The 16,102-nt window shown below is 38.2% G+C and overlaps 1 protein-coding gene and 1 long non-coding RNA gene across 2 annotated transcripts in view; one reads left to right on the forward strand and one right to left on the reverse strand.

Moving 5' to 3' along the window:
- The window catches only part of LOC148353744 (uncharacterized), a 42,005-nt gene that overhangs the window by 16,770 nt on the left and 9,133 nt on the right, over nucleotides 1-16,102 (reverse strand). The gene's annotated exons all lie outside the window — the stretch shown is intronic.
- On the forward strand, nucleotides 7,090-12,465 carry nkx1-2a (NK1 homeobox 2a). Its single transcript, XM_088351571.1, has 2 exons — nucleotides 7,090-7,355; nucleotides 11,412-12,465. Exons 1-2 carry the CDS (start codon nucleotides 7,166-7,168, stop codon nucleotides 11,960-11,962), a joined length of 741 nt encoding a protein of 246 aa, XP_088207697.1. The 5' UTR covers nucleotides 7,090-7,165; the 3' UTR covers nucleotides 11,963-12,465.

Below are 16,102 nucleotides of genomic sequence, written 5' to 3' on the forward strand. Positions count from 1 at the left end.
TCACCACTAGAGGCTTGTGTCATAGAATGTCCCGAAGTGTAAGCATTCCAATAAGTCATTCTAACGAAGTCACTTATCAAAATCTGCATGCAAAATGTGCACGCCTTCTTCCAAATATTTTTTGCGTATAAGAAAAACAAAATGTATTTAAGGAAGCAAGAGCACATGCCAACCGGCATCAATCCCAGAGAGTGACATTGAAAGAATGAGCAGGCTGGATTTACTCTGAGCTGTTTTTTGGGGGGCAAAATTGTTGCTTCAGCATCCGTCGAAGGAAGATGGCGGTAAAGCATGTCAACTCCTAAAAAGGACTTCACAATCAAATAATGTAATCACAGATTCCTAGACCTGGGAAAATGTAAAGAAATTTATGTTTATATGATAGGACATGTGTTTTCCTTATCCGACTTACAGTATTTGAGTGTTATTACACCATTCCAGGTCAATGTGTAATAGACACTCTAACTTAATTTGGACAAACAGTATTGATAAAGGGATCAAGGCAGTTTTGATGCCAGGGGAATGGAAATGGCCGTTCTTTGAGTTGCTTTTCATTGAATAATGTATCCAGTATTTTCCAATGAAATTTTAAATAACTGCAGACACATAGGGGTTTGTGGATCACTTCACATCACAAAGATGATCTGAGAATTTTTTCATTTTAGTACACAAAAGAAAACAGTATTAAACTTTTTAAAAGGAAAAATCAATAAAAAGGATGTTCCAACATAGTTCAGACCCCAAACCAGAAATGGCACAGAAGATCAAACAGCCTCCATCACAGCTTACAAGACATTGCTTGCTACTCCTTTGTTTCTTTGGACCCGCAATTTACAGGAAAGGTCAGGCAGACAACAATGGAGCCAGAGTCTGTGAAAAGAAGCGCAGCTCATCTGCCATTAGACAAATGATCTGATGTTTAGCAAAAAGCCTCCCTGCCAAGTGATGACTTTATGGCTAGGGATTGAAGTGTGTCTCCGTGGCTCCCTGCCGTGTACGGCGCGGGGCCTGCTCCACCCTCTTTGGGGCCCGCCGGCTCTTCCCGCTCAGTGTGAAGACAACCCAAGGGCCTTTACGCCTTCTTTTGTGGCGCTCACACGCGCTAACAGATGTCCGGCCATCGGCTTTTCTTGTAGGAAGTTGTAAACCTCCAGTGTGCGGCCTTCTCCATTCAAATGGAAGGCCCCACGTGGCGCCTGTGGGAGTACCATACACATGCAAATGACGATGGGCAAAGCTCCCCTGATGAGCGACTTTAACAAATGTTTGACTATGTAACTGTGGTGGAGCTAACCAGCTTGCAAGGTTATGACCGGCTGGAGCTCAATGGAGAACACGAATCGGATACAACACAGGAAGAAGAAAAGGGAAGAATAGGAAAGAGAGACAGTGCAAACATGTAATTCGGACAAGAAAAAACGCAATCTGGACCTCACACACTTCAAAAAACATGAAGAAAGAATGCCAAAGAAAAGTGATGTTCAACAACGTAAATTAATGAAACTCTTTCTAAATTGTTAACCTACAACAATGCTAGAATTAGGCCCAAGTTTCTTTGGCTTTCAATTCAACCTTCAAACAAAAACACAATTTTAGTAAGAAATGTAACTGTATTTTCTGGACTAAAATGCATTTAAAACGCTAAAAGGACAGAAATTCGAAAAAGCGCCTTATGTACTGGAAAATACGGTGGATAAGATTGGAAATGCATACAGTTTTTATTATACCTGTTCATGAGATTTTTCTTATGGTAGAACACTGCTGTATTTGTGAAATAATTGATCAATTGAAAAACATTGCTGACAGAAATCACAAAACATTGTATGCAACAGGAATTAAACCCAAGTGGTGGAGGTGAGAGCGCCCACACTTAACAACTAGACCACTCACGATAGATAACATACAAAAAGGTATTAGATTTCTTAATTGCATCATTACACTACTTTTGCTCACCGTGCCAGAAATTAATGTTTTGGAGTGAAGAAAACTGAAAATTTGTCCTGAAATACATAAATAAATGTCCAATTCATTGTCGGATTTGGATCTCTCAGATGATTTTCTGTTTTCTCCATTCTCTAATGTTCATTTTTGGCAACCCTACATTGGTGCAAAAATTTAATGCCTTTTCATATGTCATTTATATCGCTGGTGGTTTAGTGATAACATTTCAGCGCTCTCACCTATGCGACCCGGGTCCGATTCCCGATGCATTTAATACTATGACAAATTTTCAAACTGATTAATGTTTGCTCAATATGAACAGTAAGTGTGTACATTGGTTAGACACAAATAAATACGTTAGCTCCTACTACAGTTTTGATTCCATGTGCCTTATAGTCCAGTGTGCCTTATATATGAAAAATATCTCTCAAAAGACAAATTTTGGGGCGTAAACCTTATAATCCACTTTGCCTTATAGAGTGGAAAAGACGGCACACGGTATTGAATTAATTTTATCGTTTACAAAGGTCGTCTACTGCTGACATGATACAAGTTAAGATAATAACTTGAGGTTCATTTAACTTGCTGAAAAGGCTCATATGCTTTATATAGGGAAGTATGACCAAAGGAACAAAAGACATACTACTGTATTGGAAATGCTCGTCCATTTAGGTCTGTACTTTGTCATGGAAATCTCATTATGAGCTGATAAGTTTATTCTTGTTTAAATATTGGACCCCTGCAAAGGAGATTGCATAAATTGCAGATTCGTTATTTTGACTGTTATACCTTACTGTTATTTTGAATATTAGGCACGGTTTACAACGTTGACACTATCGGCCAATAATGTTGCAGTTCTTTGATATCCACACCCTTTAGAGCGGATGTACTTTTGGTAACCTAGTATATTTAATAAAAAGGATATGGAAGGGCTTTTAGAGCAGCTTTGGAATTTGACATTCTGATTTTGTTTTTCTTCCTGTTCTCCAAGAATGTTGAAAATCCATTGACGTTTTCTTTAATTATTTCTAGTTTCTACTAATTTATAAATATATAATGAGCTTACTTATACAAATAAACCTGCATTAACAATTGATGCAGCCGCTAGAAAAAAATGGTAATCCTCACTTAATCATAAGCCGAATAAGATAGATAACCAAAAAGAATAGCTTAAGGCTATCAGAATTTGTCGCTATTTTACCTGCAGCAAGGAATATTGATTGCGGTTAAAGCACCTCACACAACTGGCACAACAAATATAGCTAAATCTGGGAATACCCCCAAAATGAAAAGAAAATAATAAAGACTCTTTTAAGTCCTTATAAAATGTGTACCCTGGAATGCCAGGTCTATCTCATTGCAAGTAATGTGTTACAACGCTGACACCAATAACAATAAAGACAATTCAATTCTAAATATGTATCGTACATTATTATGTCTGGTGATCTGGAGATTAGCACAGAGTGCCAACTACAATTTATATGTTTATTATCATAAGGGGCTGATCGCTTTAATCTGTAATAAGTTTAATTATGCAAATATGTATTGAATGGCAAAAAGAAAAAAAATTATCTTGGAAGAGAATGACATTTTAAGTTATGACTTGGAGTTAAACAGAGCTTTGCCACGGCAAAAAATTAGTTTAGCCTGATGCTATCTAAAATGGTGCTCTTGGTCGCCATCGGTTTGTTTTTATCTGTGTCGGACACCTGCCGGGATTATTGATCCTGCGGCAGTTTCACCATTTAACCGTCATCAACCGTCAGGGTTTTAAACAACCCCTGTGTCAGTTTTTATCGAATGCTAATGGCAGCATTTCGGGGAGTCCATCGATTGTGAATATATATCTATCAGCTTAGGTGAGAAAACAATCAGCAGCGACCATTGTGCGCCTTAATGTGGCTTACATGGATCCTTGTAGTTGGTGAAAAATACATCTTGTATTGTTTGAGCTGCTATAGGGAATGACTTCGACTCCAACACTTGTTCTGAATAAAACATTTGCAAAACATGTAATGAAAACAAATACTTAGTAGTAAAATGCTTCCCAAACACTATCAAATTTATCTTTATAAAGCTTTTACTGTTTTTAATGCCCTTGTCTCAGTATTGAGAAGCACAAAGAGGATCGAATTGCACAAAAAATAAAGAATGATGCTGAGAAACGTTCGCAGATCATAAACACCAAACCTCCGGGGGGAAAAAGTAGTAAAATAATGGCACATTTATTTTTATGATGATAGCCAACCCTTGATTCAAGAAATACTGATTTGAATATTGTGCTATTCAATGAAATGATGAATTAAGTGTCATGAGAAATTATCGCTAACCAGAAAATTTGATATGTTCCATCTTAACGTATGACATTACAGCGTGGTACAATAAGAAGATGCAGCGGACAGGTAAACTCTTCAGAAGATTGTAAACATAGCCCAGAAGATCACGTGCTGCCCCCTGCCCAACCTGGAGGACATTGCCAGTTCATGCTACCTTGGCAACCCATCCTGAAAGATTCATTACACCAAATCAACAGTATTTTTGTACGGCTACCATTGGGAAAACAGTTCAGATCCTAGAGGGCCCGAAAATACCGACTGGGGGATAGCTTCTTTCCCAAAACTACCAACCCACTAAAGTGTTAAGTGTTAAATTCTAAGTCCATAACCGGGTATTAAGTTCAATATCCTGCTTGAAGTGAGATTTCCAGGTTGTATATACTGGTAGTTTTAACTTTAGATGTTCTTAACTTTGGTTCTAAAACAGTTATTGCAGAAAAAGTACTGTATTTTATTTTCGTACTGTTAAATGTTTTACATTGTATTGTTTACTTTAAGTACCCTTTGACTTTATTTCCAAAATATTGTGCAACTGGAAGGTTTTTTTGGGGGTTAATTTTACATTTTTACAGTTTTAGGTGAAGTATCACGGTTCGAAGTGATATATCCTGGTTGTGTAAAGTTTTCATTTTACCCATATCAGCAAGAGGCGGACAATATTGTCATGTCCCTTTAGGTGAGGATCATGTTATGTAAAATAAGTGCTAATTTCTCCATCTTTAAATTGGTTCGTTGGTTGGATCCATTAACCATTATGTTTGTAGGAACATTTTGTGTGTCAGGCAAATGTGCTAACCACTGCCCTAAAGAATGCATTTTAATGTAAGAGTTCATGTATTTTTGCTTATTATTAAAATTCATATTCTTTCCTTTATGGTTGTTGTCCAGAAATTAGAAATATTCTACTCCCTGATGCAATCTTCTGACTTAAATCATCATTGCAGCCTCCGTCAAGCTTCTTGTGAGGCACGTGCAAGTATGTGTATTTCCTAAAAGCGCTTGACGCTTTTTCATTTGGTTTGGGTTCACATTTGGACTGTATTTAAAACAGGGCTTTCCTTCCTTCCTCCATTTTCATGCTACACTAACAAACAAATATGGGGATATCCCTACTTTCCTGCTTCCTAATATTCTGCGCATCCCGAAACAGCGTTCCTAGAAGTAAGATAAAAGCGCAATAATTCTTTTTATTATAAAGGCTCTTTGAACTCAATGGGCATTGATAATTATATATATATATATATATATATATATATATATATATATATATATATATGTAACCGCGGTGTACTGGACTGGATGATGAGGTTTTTATTACAGTTACTGCAGATGAAACGAGTCACAACATTAGCTTTTCTGCTGGCTTTGATCTCTTTGATCTCTTTGATCTCGTTAGCAGCGCTCTCTGTAGACGGCCCAAAGCATATCAAAGAGCTTTCTTTTCAATTTACATAAAGAAGAATACGATCGCGCTTTATTGTTTCAATGAGCGTATTATATAGAATACGATCACTTTTGTCGGAAGCGCAGCAGAATGCACGTTCACGCGAGGGGGGGAGGATTCTGTACGGGAGTCGGATTTGGGCACAACACCGGGAAACGAGAACGGCGCCCCTTCATAAAAAAAAAAAAAAATTACCATTACAGACCGCGAAGCTCTGAATGCGCGAACGTCGAACCGCGAAGTAGCGAGGTCTCACTGTATATATACCACAGCCATATCCCCCTAGTGGGAGGTGGCTAGAGTCATTTCTGACTCTTTTTGGGAGATTGATTCAGAGGAGGGGATTCCCAGCCCCCTTGCTCAACCCAACTGAGGTGTTGGGAGTCATTAGGTGACCAAACCCCCCAATTCCAACCCTTAATGCTGAACGCCAAGCAGGGAGGCAACGGGTACCAATGTTTAAGTCTTAGGTATGACTCGGCCGAGGCTTGAACCACAACTTCCCAGTCTCGGGGAGGGCGCCATACCCCCAAGGCCACCGATAATAGACAAAATATCATACGTTTCCGTTTATTACCACTAGGGGGTGCTAAATAATACACACTCCCCTTAAAATAAATTAAAAATAAGAAAAATGCATCCATATTCAACAGATATTATTAAATATTTCTGAAATATAATGTTGACATACAACTTGTACAACTGACATTAAAAAAATAGAGGGCAGGGGGAGTACAAATACACAACAGAGCAATTACATTTAACACTGCACTTGGAACATCCATTGCAGCCTGGTTTCCACATGCTGAAGCTTTTGCGTTTTTCCCTGCCCTTGCGTAGGTTTCAGATCAGGCGATTGTGTAATTGTGGTCTGTACAACTCTGAGACTTTTTGTGATTAAGGGCTATACAAATAAACATGATCTGACTTTGTTTTGAAACTAAAGCAATTCTGTAACAACATGATCAAATTTTACTTCATTTTCAGATATTTAGTAGGCTTTCCTTGTTTTGCTTTTAGATACAAATATGACTTATTGCAAAATAACGTAAGTGAAGCTCTACCCCTCCCAAACAAACCCCTAAAATCCCTATTCGGTGAATTCCACACCTCCAAGCGCCATCTGTGACCAATTTACTTTCAGCTCGCGCATTATTGAATTTAATGATATGGGTGATTATCGAGCAATACCCGCGGCCCATTAGGGGGTCGTGCGAAACACTAATAGTGTTTGTGTGACGTGCGTGGCGCCAGTGGGGGTCAGAAGCTTTAAAGGAAAGCCAACCCGCACACTCTCCTGCAGGACAAGATTTGCGGGGGGCGAGAGCGCAGATGATCCGATTCAAGACGCATCCGGACCAGAGGACCCGTCCTGCGCGCGCGTAATTACGCATCACACATTTCCTCTATCGTTGGAACGGTCTCTATTATTTGTTATTTTTATATGAGCATGCTGGATTCAAAGCATTCCGGAGTGACGATGACGTCAACTCACAACAAGATCTCCTTCTCAATCGACAACATCCTGGACCCAAATAAATTTAACAGCAAGAAGACGAAGTTAGGAGCGACAGACGAGGAGAGAAATAGTTTGGAGGAGCACAGCGATACGGAAGGAGACGACACGGCAGAAGGTAAATAGGAAGGACGAACATATCTATAACGCAGTGAAACTGAGAAAATAACATACAATTTGCATATGGCTAAATTTTGTCCCTATCCGTGCGGGAATACACAATAAATAAAATTACATATAATTTTATTCAATTGTTTCTTATTACTGCCTGATGATTGCTGGGATGGGCTCCAGCATCCCCGCGACCCTACTGAGGATAAGCGGTGCAGCTGATGAGATGAGATGAGATGAGATGAGATGTTTCTTATATATGCATACCTTCAACACAAAAGCAAATAAGCACATTTTTAAAATTGCAATTCCCAGTGTTGATAAATATCAAATTAACCTATGCAACCATTACAGTATTGATTTATGGTAAAAAAAAAATCACAAAACGCCACACACAACCACAAAACAAGATGCATCGGTTCATTACTTTTAGCCACCTCCCAGTATTAATTTGTTCCGGCTGTCACTATAGCTCTGTGGCAAAGATAGTTGGAAAATAATGTGTCTGCATTGCACCTGATCACCTAAGAGCAGTAGTTGGGAATCTTTGGATCTACAGAACTTGTTATGGCGTTTTTGGATGCATTGAGGATTATTGCAATATATGCTTCTAGTGGGCTATAGGGTTAAAGTATTTAATTTTTCACATATTTGTTTCACAAAATAGACAAACAGGTGGTGGGGAGGGGAAATAAATCATTTTTCAAAGTGGTTACAAAAAATAAAATGATCTTACTCCACATGCATATACTTTATCTTCCTTTAAAAAACTTTCTGGAGCCAGACAATTTTACACAATGCTACCACTTAATAAAATAAGCAAATTATCGAAGTAAGTTGAACATTTTCCTGAGAAAAAAAATGCAAACAAGAAGAATAAAGTTAATTTAGTTTACAGTTCTTCATTTTACAGGGTTGGGGTATTTTATGCATTTTACAAATTTGGCAAGGGAGGGGAAATTAATTATTTTTACAGTGCTTACACATAATAAAATTGTCCTAGCTTTACTTTATATTTCTTATAAAAGAGCTTTAATAAAACAACTTTCATAATTTGACCATTCTTCAGGGAAAAACACAAGAATGAAGTTGAATTTGCACAGACATGTATTAAAAGCCCAATACTTGTTAATCATGTTGGGTTTTGTTTAGACTTAACTTTAACTTAACAATTGTTTGTGTTGTATATTAGTCAACACCATGTTCATTCATATAGTGCACATTAATCCGGTAATAATGACATAAAAACAAGGATGAGCATTTAATTAACGGAGTAAACTGCAGACTTTTGAACAGAAGAGAGGAAAGTTAAGCTAAAGTTGTTTTTCCTCAAATTAAATCAAAGTCATCTTTGTATGACCTTCCACTAATTTCCACGGTTAGTTTTCTCTTTCAAGGAAGCCACAAAGGCTTGTATCCCAAAGCCCCGGCAGTGTGATTGGCATTGGGGCAGGCAGGCTGAGATAATTGTTTAAATCGTCCCATTGAGGACGCTTTGATCGATATCCCATTACCGCATCCTGCATATCTCCTCGCAGCACCTTGCAGGTACAAACCCACAGACCCCAGCCATGTCTGATTCCAAAAATCGCTCGATTCCAACTCCCCCCGCCCGCCCCACCCTTCCTAAATAGATGACATTTATCGACCTGCGGCAAATATGAAATCCATTAGCACGTCACGGCTGAGACGGCGTGGCTGGATTTAGGCGGGATTTCTTTCCGCAACATGACATTTGAGGCACTATCTGCTGCTGATAAATTATTGAAGGATTAGCGGCCGCGGCCGACCACCACCAGCACTTCAGGAGGAGTTTACTTCTGTATACTCACTTTAGCACATTAAAAACAAATGGACAATAATAAAGAAAAAGAAAAACCTAAGGATCTTCTTCTGGAGCTCTCAGTTCAGCACCATCACCCATTGGCTGTGTTTACACTGATGGAAGTGACCTAATTTAAAGTAGTGTCCTGGAGTAGCACATCTCATTTATAACCAATCAGGAGTCTCTGTGAGACCATGAGGGATGCTACAAAGTATTTCTTTTCATGATATAGATTACAAAATTACTTGTACTTGCTTTTCTTCAAGGTTTTAAAACCAAATGATGTAGAGAATTACCTTTGATACCATCGACATATACATCTAAATTATTAACCCATTAGACAAGAGCAGCAAAGCAGATTGGTGTCAAGAGGTCCTGGATTCGATTTTCTGTGAGTCTCTTCTTGGGCTGCATTTGCATCTTCTTTTCATGCTTGGACAGGTTATTCTCCCTGGACTCTGATTTCACCTCAATTTAAGACCATGTGTATTCAGTTATTTCTAAGGAAAATACAAGCCAACAATTTGCTTAGAAATAAAACGTTGCATGTCCCCCTTCATTACAAAGTATATTGCTGGGGATATAAAATGTGTATGTGGAATTTAAGTAGACATTTGAGATATTGGTTTGTGAAAACCCAAAATTGGCCACAATCTTGATTGTGCGCCTTAGGTACAAAAAAACGAAAAAGCATACCGGTGTATTATCATAGATGTGCAATAATTGATCAGTCGATAATTATCGCAGACACAAATGTGTGCCATTAGTGGCAACAGGAATTGACAGAGTGCCGAATCCTAGCCACCTGGCCACTAAGGACATAGATGATATAGGAAAAAGCAGGGCAGGAGTTCTCATCTCATTTTTACACCATTTGTAGTCACTGTACCTGATACAAATTTTTAAAGAATGAGAAAACAGAAAGTGATTAAAAATATAAGTATAAACTTTTGTTTTACTTTCTCTTAGCTCAAATTAAGCATTGTAATTCACAAACTTCGAATACATGTGGCGTTAATATAGTACAAGACGCCCGGATTAATGGTGCAGTTTTTACCAGAGACAGAAGAATATATCTGCATTTTTACAAAGGCCAGCAAAACCAAAAAGACTTAAAGTAATGCCGTATTTTCTGTACCAAAATGTGGATTAAAAATAACACATTTGAAACAATTTAGAAAGTGTTCTTTATAATCTGGTGGCTGCGCAAATTAAACCTTAAATGCAAAAATCACAACTAAATACTTTTACATATAGTTACCTTTTATGAATGAATCAATTAATTTTAGTTGGGAAGCCATTTATCCTAGGATTTATCTTCTATGAAATAGTTTTTTTTGTATATATTTTTTAATGCAAACCTCGCTCTTACTTTTATTGGCCTTATAGTCAGTCTAGTTTGCCTTATGTGAAAAACTCTCAAAAAATATTTGTTTTTAGGAGGATCTCCTATTTAGGTGCGCCTTATAGGGTAGAAACTAACGTAATATTCCCATTAATGCCCAATTTAAATTAAATCCAAAATGCTTTACTACAGAGGCTTTGTCCTCATTATAACAAAATCTGTATGTTACATATTCTCCATTGGTTCTGCATTATGCCATGCTCAACATGTAAAACAAATTTCATATGCCTTTTTCTCTGGTGTTAATTGGCATGTGTCAACTCTTATTTGCAGGGAATTGTCACCATCCACTGTTGACGAGGTTTTATGACCCTCAGTTATTTTTATTTTTTAGCATTATTTTGCCGAGGCAAAAGCCCGTGACCCACTGAAAATGGGTCCGCGGCCTACTTTTGGTTCCCAACCTACCAGTAAAGAAAGACTGGTCTAGTGCTTAGTATCCGGTGCTCTCCCCGCCGCAATCTGTGTTCATTTCCTGTTGCACCGAAATTTTCAACTTGTGATTAGCAATATATTTTGACAGATCAATCCATGCCCAAATATAGTACTTATTTATTTTTAGTACCACCCTAACCCTTGTATGCCTCTTATAGTTTGGTGCGACTTTTATATCAATACCATCCATTCATCCATTATCTGCACTGCTTATCCTCAGTAGGGTCGTGGGAGATCAATACAAAAGTCAAAAAATACAAATTTTTGGGTGTGCGCCTTAAAATCCTCTGCGCTATATAGTGTGGAAAATATGTCAATTTTTACAAAAAGTGACTTACATTCCCCCCAAATACGGTACAAAAACTCATGGGCGCATGTTTTCTCTCCATTCTCACTAGAAGATAACCAGTCAGAGCACCAAAATCATCACCCAGTTCTGGTCGAGCACTGCCTAGCAGAAGAGCAGGACAACACAGCAAAGGAGCTCACAGTCACTCAGAAAGACCCACCTCCATCACACAACAAAAGACGACGGCAAGACCAGAACGGCGCCAAACCTAGACGCGCCCGCACGGCCTTTACCTACGAACAACTGGTAGCGCTGGAGAACAAGTTCCGAGCCACTCGCTACCTGTCAGTGTGCGAGCGGCTCAATCTGGCACTGTCATTGAGTCTGACAGAAACGCAGGTGAAGATCTGGTTCCAGAATAGGCGCACCAAGTGGAAAAAACAGAACCCTGGCGCAGACAGCACCTTGCCACCCAGCCCGCTTGTCAGCCCCAGCCCAGCAACGTGCTCTGGTCAGTCCACTTTTCACCAGTCTTTCCACAATCTCAGCTCTGGAAATGTCATCTTTCACACAGCGTCAGCTTCTCCGATTTCATCCGCTGGAGGGCTCCTGCACCCGTTTATATCCAGTGGATTTATGCAGCCTTCCTATTTTAATTGAGAGAAGGACCGAACTCTCTCTTACTTTTTGACTGTCTAAACCAAATGTTTGCCAAAACACATTTTTATCGAAATAGATAAACTCCATCCAGAAAACCTTTTAAAATTCTTTATATACAGACTGTTGTCAATGAAGATTTGAAATGATCTGTGTGAATGTACCTGAATTTGTATGTGCTAAACCACTAGTGCAGGGTGTAGACAAACAAGCTCACACTTAACCCTGAGGATAAGATAATCTATGGTGGGTCTCTGGCATTTTGTTTTCTTTTTCATGGATGGTTGATTAACCAAGTTGTCACTTTGAACACATGCCCTATATTTTAAAGTCTGGAGGAGAAAAACTGCTGAACAGAAGGTACAAAAAAATCACAAGTTTTTAAATGTTTAATTTCTTTATTTAAGTTAGTGGTCCCCAACCTTTTCTGCACCATGGACTGTGGTACCGTGAGTAAAAATAGTGTGATGACGAGATAAAACCTAATGCCATTTCCTATGTCATATGCATACCAAGTGGTCTAGTAGTTAGGTCTTGGCGCCCTCATTGACGTGATCTGGGTTTAATTCTAATTGCATCCAATGTTGTGCAGATGTAGTCAGAAATATTTTTCGACTAATAAATCATTGCTCAAATATGGTAATATGGTGCCATCATATTTCTTTATGTTCCCCATGCTAAGGTTAGAGTTTTTCCTTGCCCCCATTTAAGTTTCAGATCAGGGAATGTTGTAATAGTGGTCTGTGCACCCAAAATTTTAGTTCTGTTATGGGTGAAAAAAATATGCGTGTTACACACAAATAAAAATGATATAAGCGGTAGTGCAGTGGTTAGCACATTCGCCTAACATGCAAAAGGTCCATGGTTTGAGACCGGGTGGAAACATTTGTCAGCTTAGAGAGAGATGTGCGGCACCAGAATCTAGTTGCTCAAGACACAGCGCAGTAAATGGTGCCCTTACGTGGTGCTAAGCACATTCGCTCTACATGCGAAAGGTCCCTGGTTCGAGACCGGGTGGGAACATTTCTTGGCCTGAAAATGAAAAGGAATGGATGCCACCAGGCTCTACTTTCCCGAGACACACCACAGGAAATGATGCAACCACCACCCTTGTGGTTAAGTGATCCACCCAAAATAAGGAAAAAAAAATGCAACAGTCTTATTTTGTTTTTGTTTGGGACCATTGATTCAAACGACACAGAAGCACCTTCTCTACTGGATTGATTTGAACCGAATTGTGATAATTTGTTGGGAGGTATTTTGATTAAATGTTGTAAGAGACATTTTAAAAACAAAAACATGTTTTAACTTTATGGAAACAATATTTGTCTTCTGCAAATTTTCTCATGGCGCATATTTTCTAATATGGCTGAAGCCGACACTGTTCAAGTAGTTTAAAAATATATTTAATAAAATGTCTGTACCGTGTTTGTTGAAACAAAGCATTCAACGGATCTTGTAACACACAATGTGACAATGCAACATACAAGCTCATTAGTGTTCACTTATATATCTACAAAAAAATATATCAACGTTATTTAATTAATAAAAAAACGGTGGCTTTTGTCGAGGTGGAATTGAAAATGTGCCTTCATTTTGTACTTGCATTTTACAACCACATGATGTCAGTATATCATCACACTTTACTGATACAAAACTGCTTTAAAGGGGATCTTTTAGAGACAGCCTTCTAAATAGGTTTGGTAGTTTTTCTAGGAATTACCCACACATGCTTGTGGATAGTGTGACATTTTAAAAATGTGCGGATTTATAAACTTAACACACCAATTAACCTTCCTTAATTTAAAACCAGACATCTATGAGCAATGTTCCTCGATTTACATTGGTCCAAGTAGGCATCTTTATCTGAAGGGAGAAAAGATGCATGAGGGCCAAAAGTCAATCCGCCCCCTAACACACTTCTGACAAAACCATAACAGAGTCAATCTGTTCTTTTATGTGTTCAACTAGCTATGATTCTGGTGGTCGGATTATTGCACAACTGTATTAATCAAGTAATGGTTCACTAACACTAAAAAGTTTGCTGATTATTAAAACAAAAGGTAACTACTTAATTGTGGCATTCAAACAAGTTAGTCACAACTTATGACTGTATGACTATTTTGTATGTATTTTTTTGGCTACAAGTTTATTTAATTTGATTTTATTTGTTATTTTTAGTAGACACTCAATATAAGGAGCGAAGACATTATTTTTGAGCTTGCAAGAAAAACAGGTGAGGACTGTACAAAACCCCTCAAAACGCTCAAAACATCCAACCTGTTCCGAATGCTTTCATCAGAGCTATTTCTTTACATAAAAGTCTTCTACGATACAAAAAGCAGATCAACCCGGAAAGGTGTGGGCATCAGAGAACACCAGTACAATTGGCCGATAGTCACAATGACGTTAACCGTGCATAAACTCTCAATAATAGTCAAAATAACAAAAACAGTGAGCCAAAATAACAAGCAGCAGTGTGCAATAGTCAAAGTAATGAAGAACCATGGAATCCTAAGCAATCAACTTTGCAGGTATCCAATAGTAAAAACAAAAACTTAACCAAGCAATCTAAAAAAAAAAAAAAAACATTGAATGATTTACTTATCACTCGCCCCCACAACCTTTATATGCCATAAAAGAAAAAAAGAAAAACAACCATAGTATTATAAGATTTTAAGCACTTAATAACCAAAACGTATTTTCTATTACAAGTGTTTAACAATTAGCTAAAAATCATTGCAAGCGTGTAATAACTAAAAATAAGTGAAAATTGCATTTTATTACTGCAAGCATAAGCACTCATAAGAATAAAATGCAGCATTCTAATGACTAGAAAATACAAGCACGGATAGAGCATTTGTCTTAGCAAATAAGATTCTTGTTTGGGACCGGTCAAGACAGTAGTCCAGACATAATGAGAAAATCAAAATTGTAGTGTTGGGCAATACTGTCCAGCATGATCCCCAATCTTTGAGATTTTGGACCAATAGGACCGATTCTAATATCTGCAAAAAGTAATTCTGGGTAATGTCAGTAAAGTCTTTGTTGAACTTCAATTATGATTTATTTGTTCTACATAAATTATACATGTGACCCAAGAATTTTGCACATAAGGTTCAATGCAGAAAAACATAACCCACTATGTACAATATAAAAGTGTGCATTTGTTTGAAAGTAGCTTAAACTATCTCAACCTTCGCAGGCTGACACGTCAGCAATAAATGAATAAAGAAAAAAAGCATGCACAGTTTAGGAGTCATTCGACCAATAGTCATTTGGGTTAAGACAGACAAATCTTCCCACTCATTCTCAATGCCACAAAGTAGAAACTGGACTCCACAGAACCATTCCTCAACCATCACTGACCTCCATGGCAAGACTGGTAATGGAGAATTCCACGGATCAGTTGGGTAAACACACCCCAAATTAAGCCCCGATGTTGCGTGACATTGCTCTCGGGTATCTGCAAGGACTGGTATGGTGAGAAAAATTCCATCTCAAGCCCATTTTGCAGCAAAGCGAGTGGGAGAATTAAACAGAGCATTTACAGCTAGGGGCTTGCTGGCGTCAGAGTACAAGAGTGTGTGGTATCTTCAGTATTTCAGTCCATGGGAATAAGGGGTCAATGGGTCAGACAAGATGGATGGAGGGATGGAAGTGGATTAAAGTAGCTAGAACCTGGCAGGAAAGCATCTACATCTCAATAAGATTTTATTGTAAATTACGACAGAGGTACATTTTGAGTGTTACCAAATTTCATCAACTGATCCTGTCCATCCCTTCAATCAAAATTCATTGTACCAATTTTCAATTTTCTAATGTTTTAATTGAGAGGATTGATGCTCGAAGCTGTGTGAGAAACGCCAGCTGCTAAAGCTTGTAAAGTGATTATGCCCTTCTTACGAATACACCCCTCCAAAATAAGAACATAACTGCCAATTTGGTGCTTGGGTCACACGCTTCAAATACGCCATCGAAAATCTCTGCTCATTTCTTTTATTAGCTATTTATGTTATACACATGAGATCCAATTTTTTTCCAAACACTCTAGAAAGCAAGGTTGTTGAAATGTTATTGAGTTGAGTTTGAATACATTTCGTGGTGTGTTTATCAGCCGGTGTGTGATTATTTTGGTTCCAA

The sequence above is a fragment of the Urocampus carinirostris genome, chromosome 13 (assembly GCF_059441175.1).
Source record: "Urocampus carinirostris isolate Australia breed hairy pipefish chromosome 13, RoL_Ucar_1.0, whole genome shotgun sequence".
In the NCBI taxonomy this organism is placed as follows: domain Eukaryota; kingdom Metazoa; phylum Chordata; class Actinopteri; order Syngnathiformes; family Syngnathidae; genus Urocampus; species Urocampus carinirostris.

Coding starts and splice junctions, on each gene's coding strand:
- nkx1-2a (XM_088351571.1), top strand. CDS start 7,166: ATGAGCATGCTGGATTCAAAGCATTCCGGAGTGACGATGACGTCAACT. Junction 7,356..11,411: donor AGGAGACGACACGGCAGAAG/GTAAATAGGAAG, acceptor CATTCTCACTAG/AAGATAACCAGTCAGAGCAC.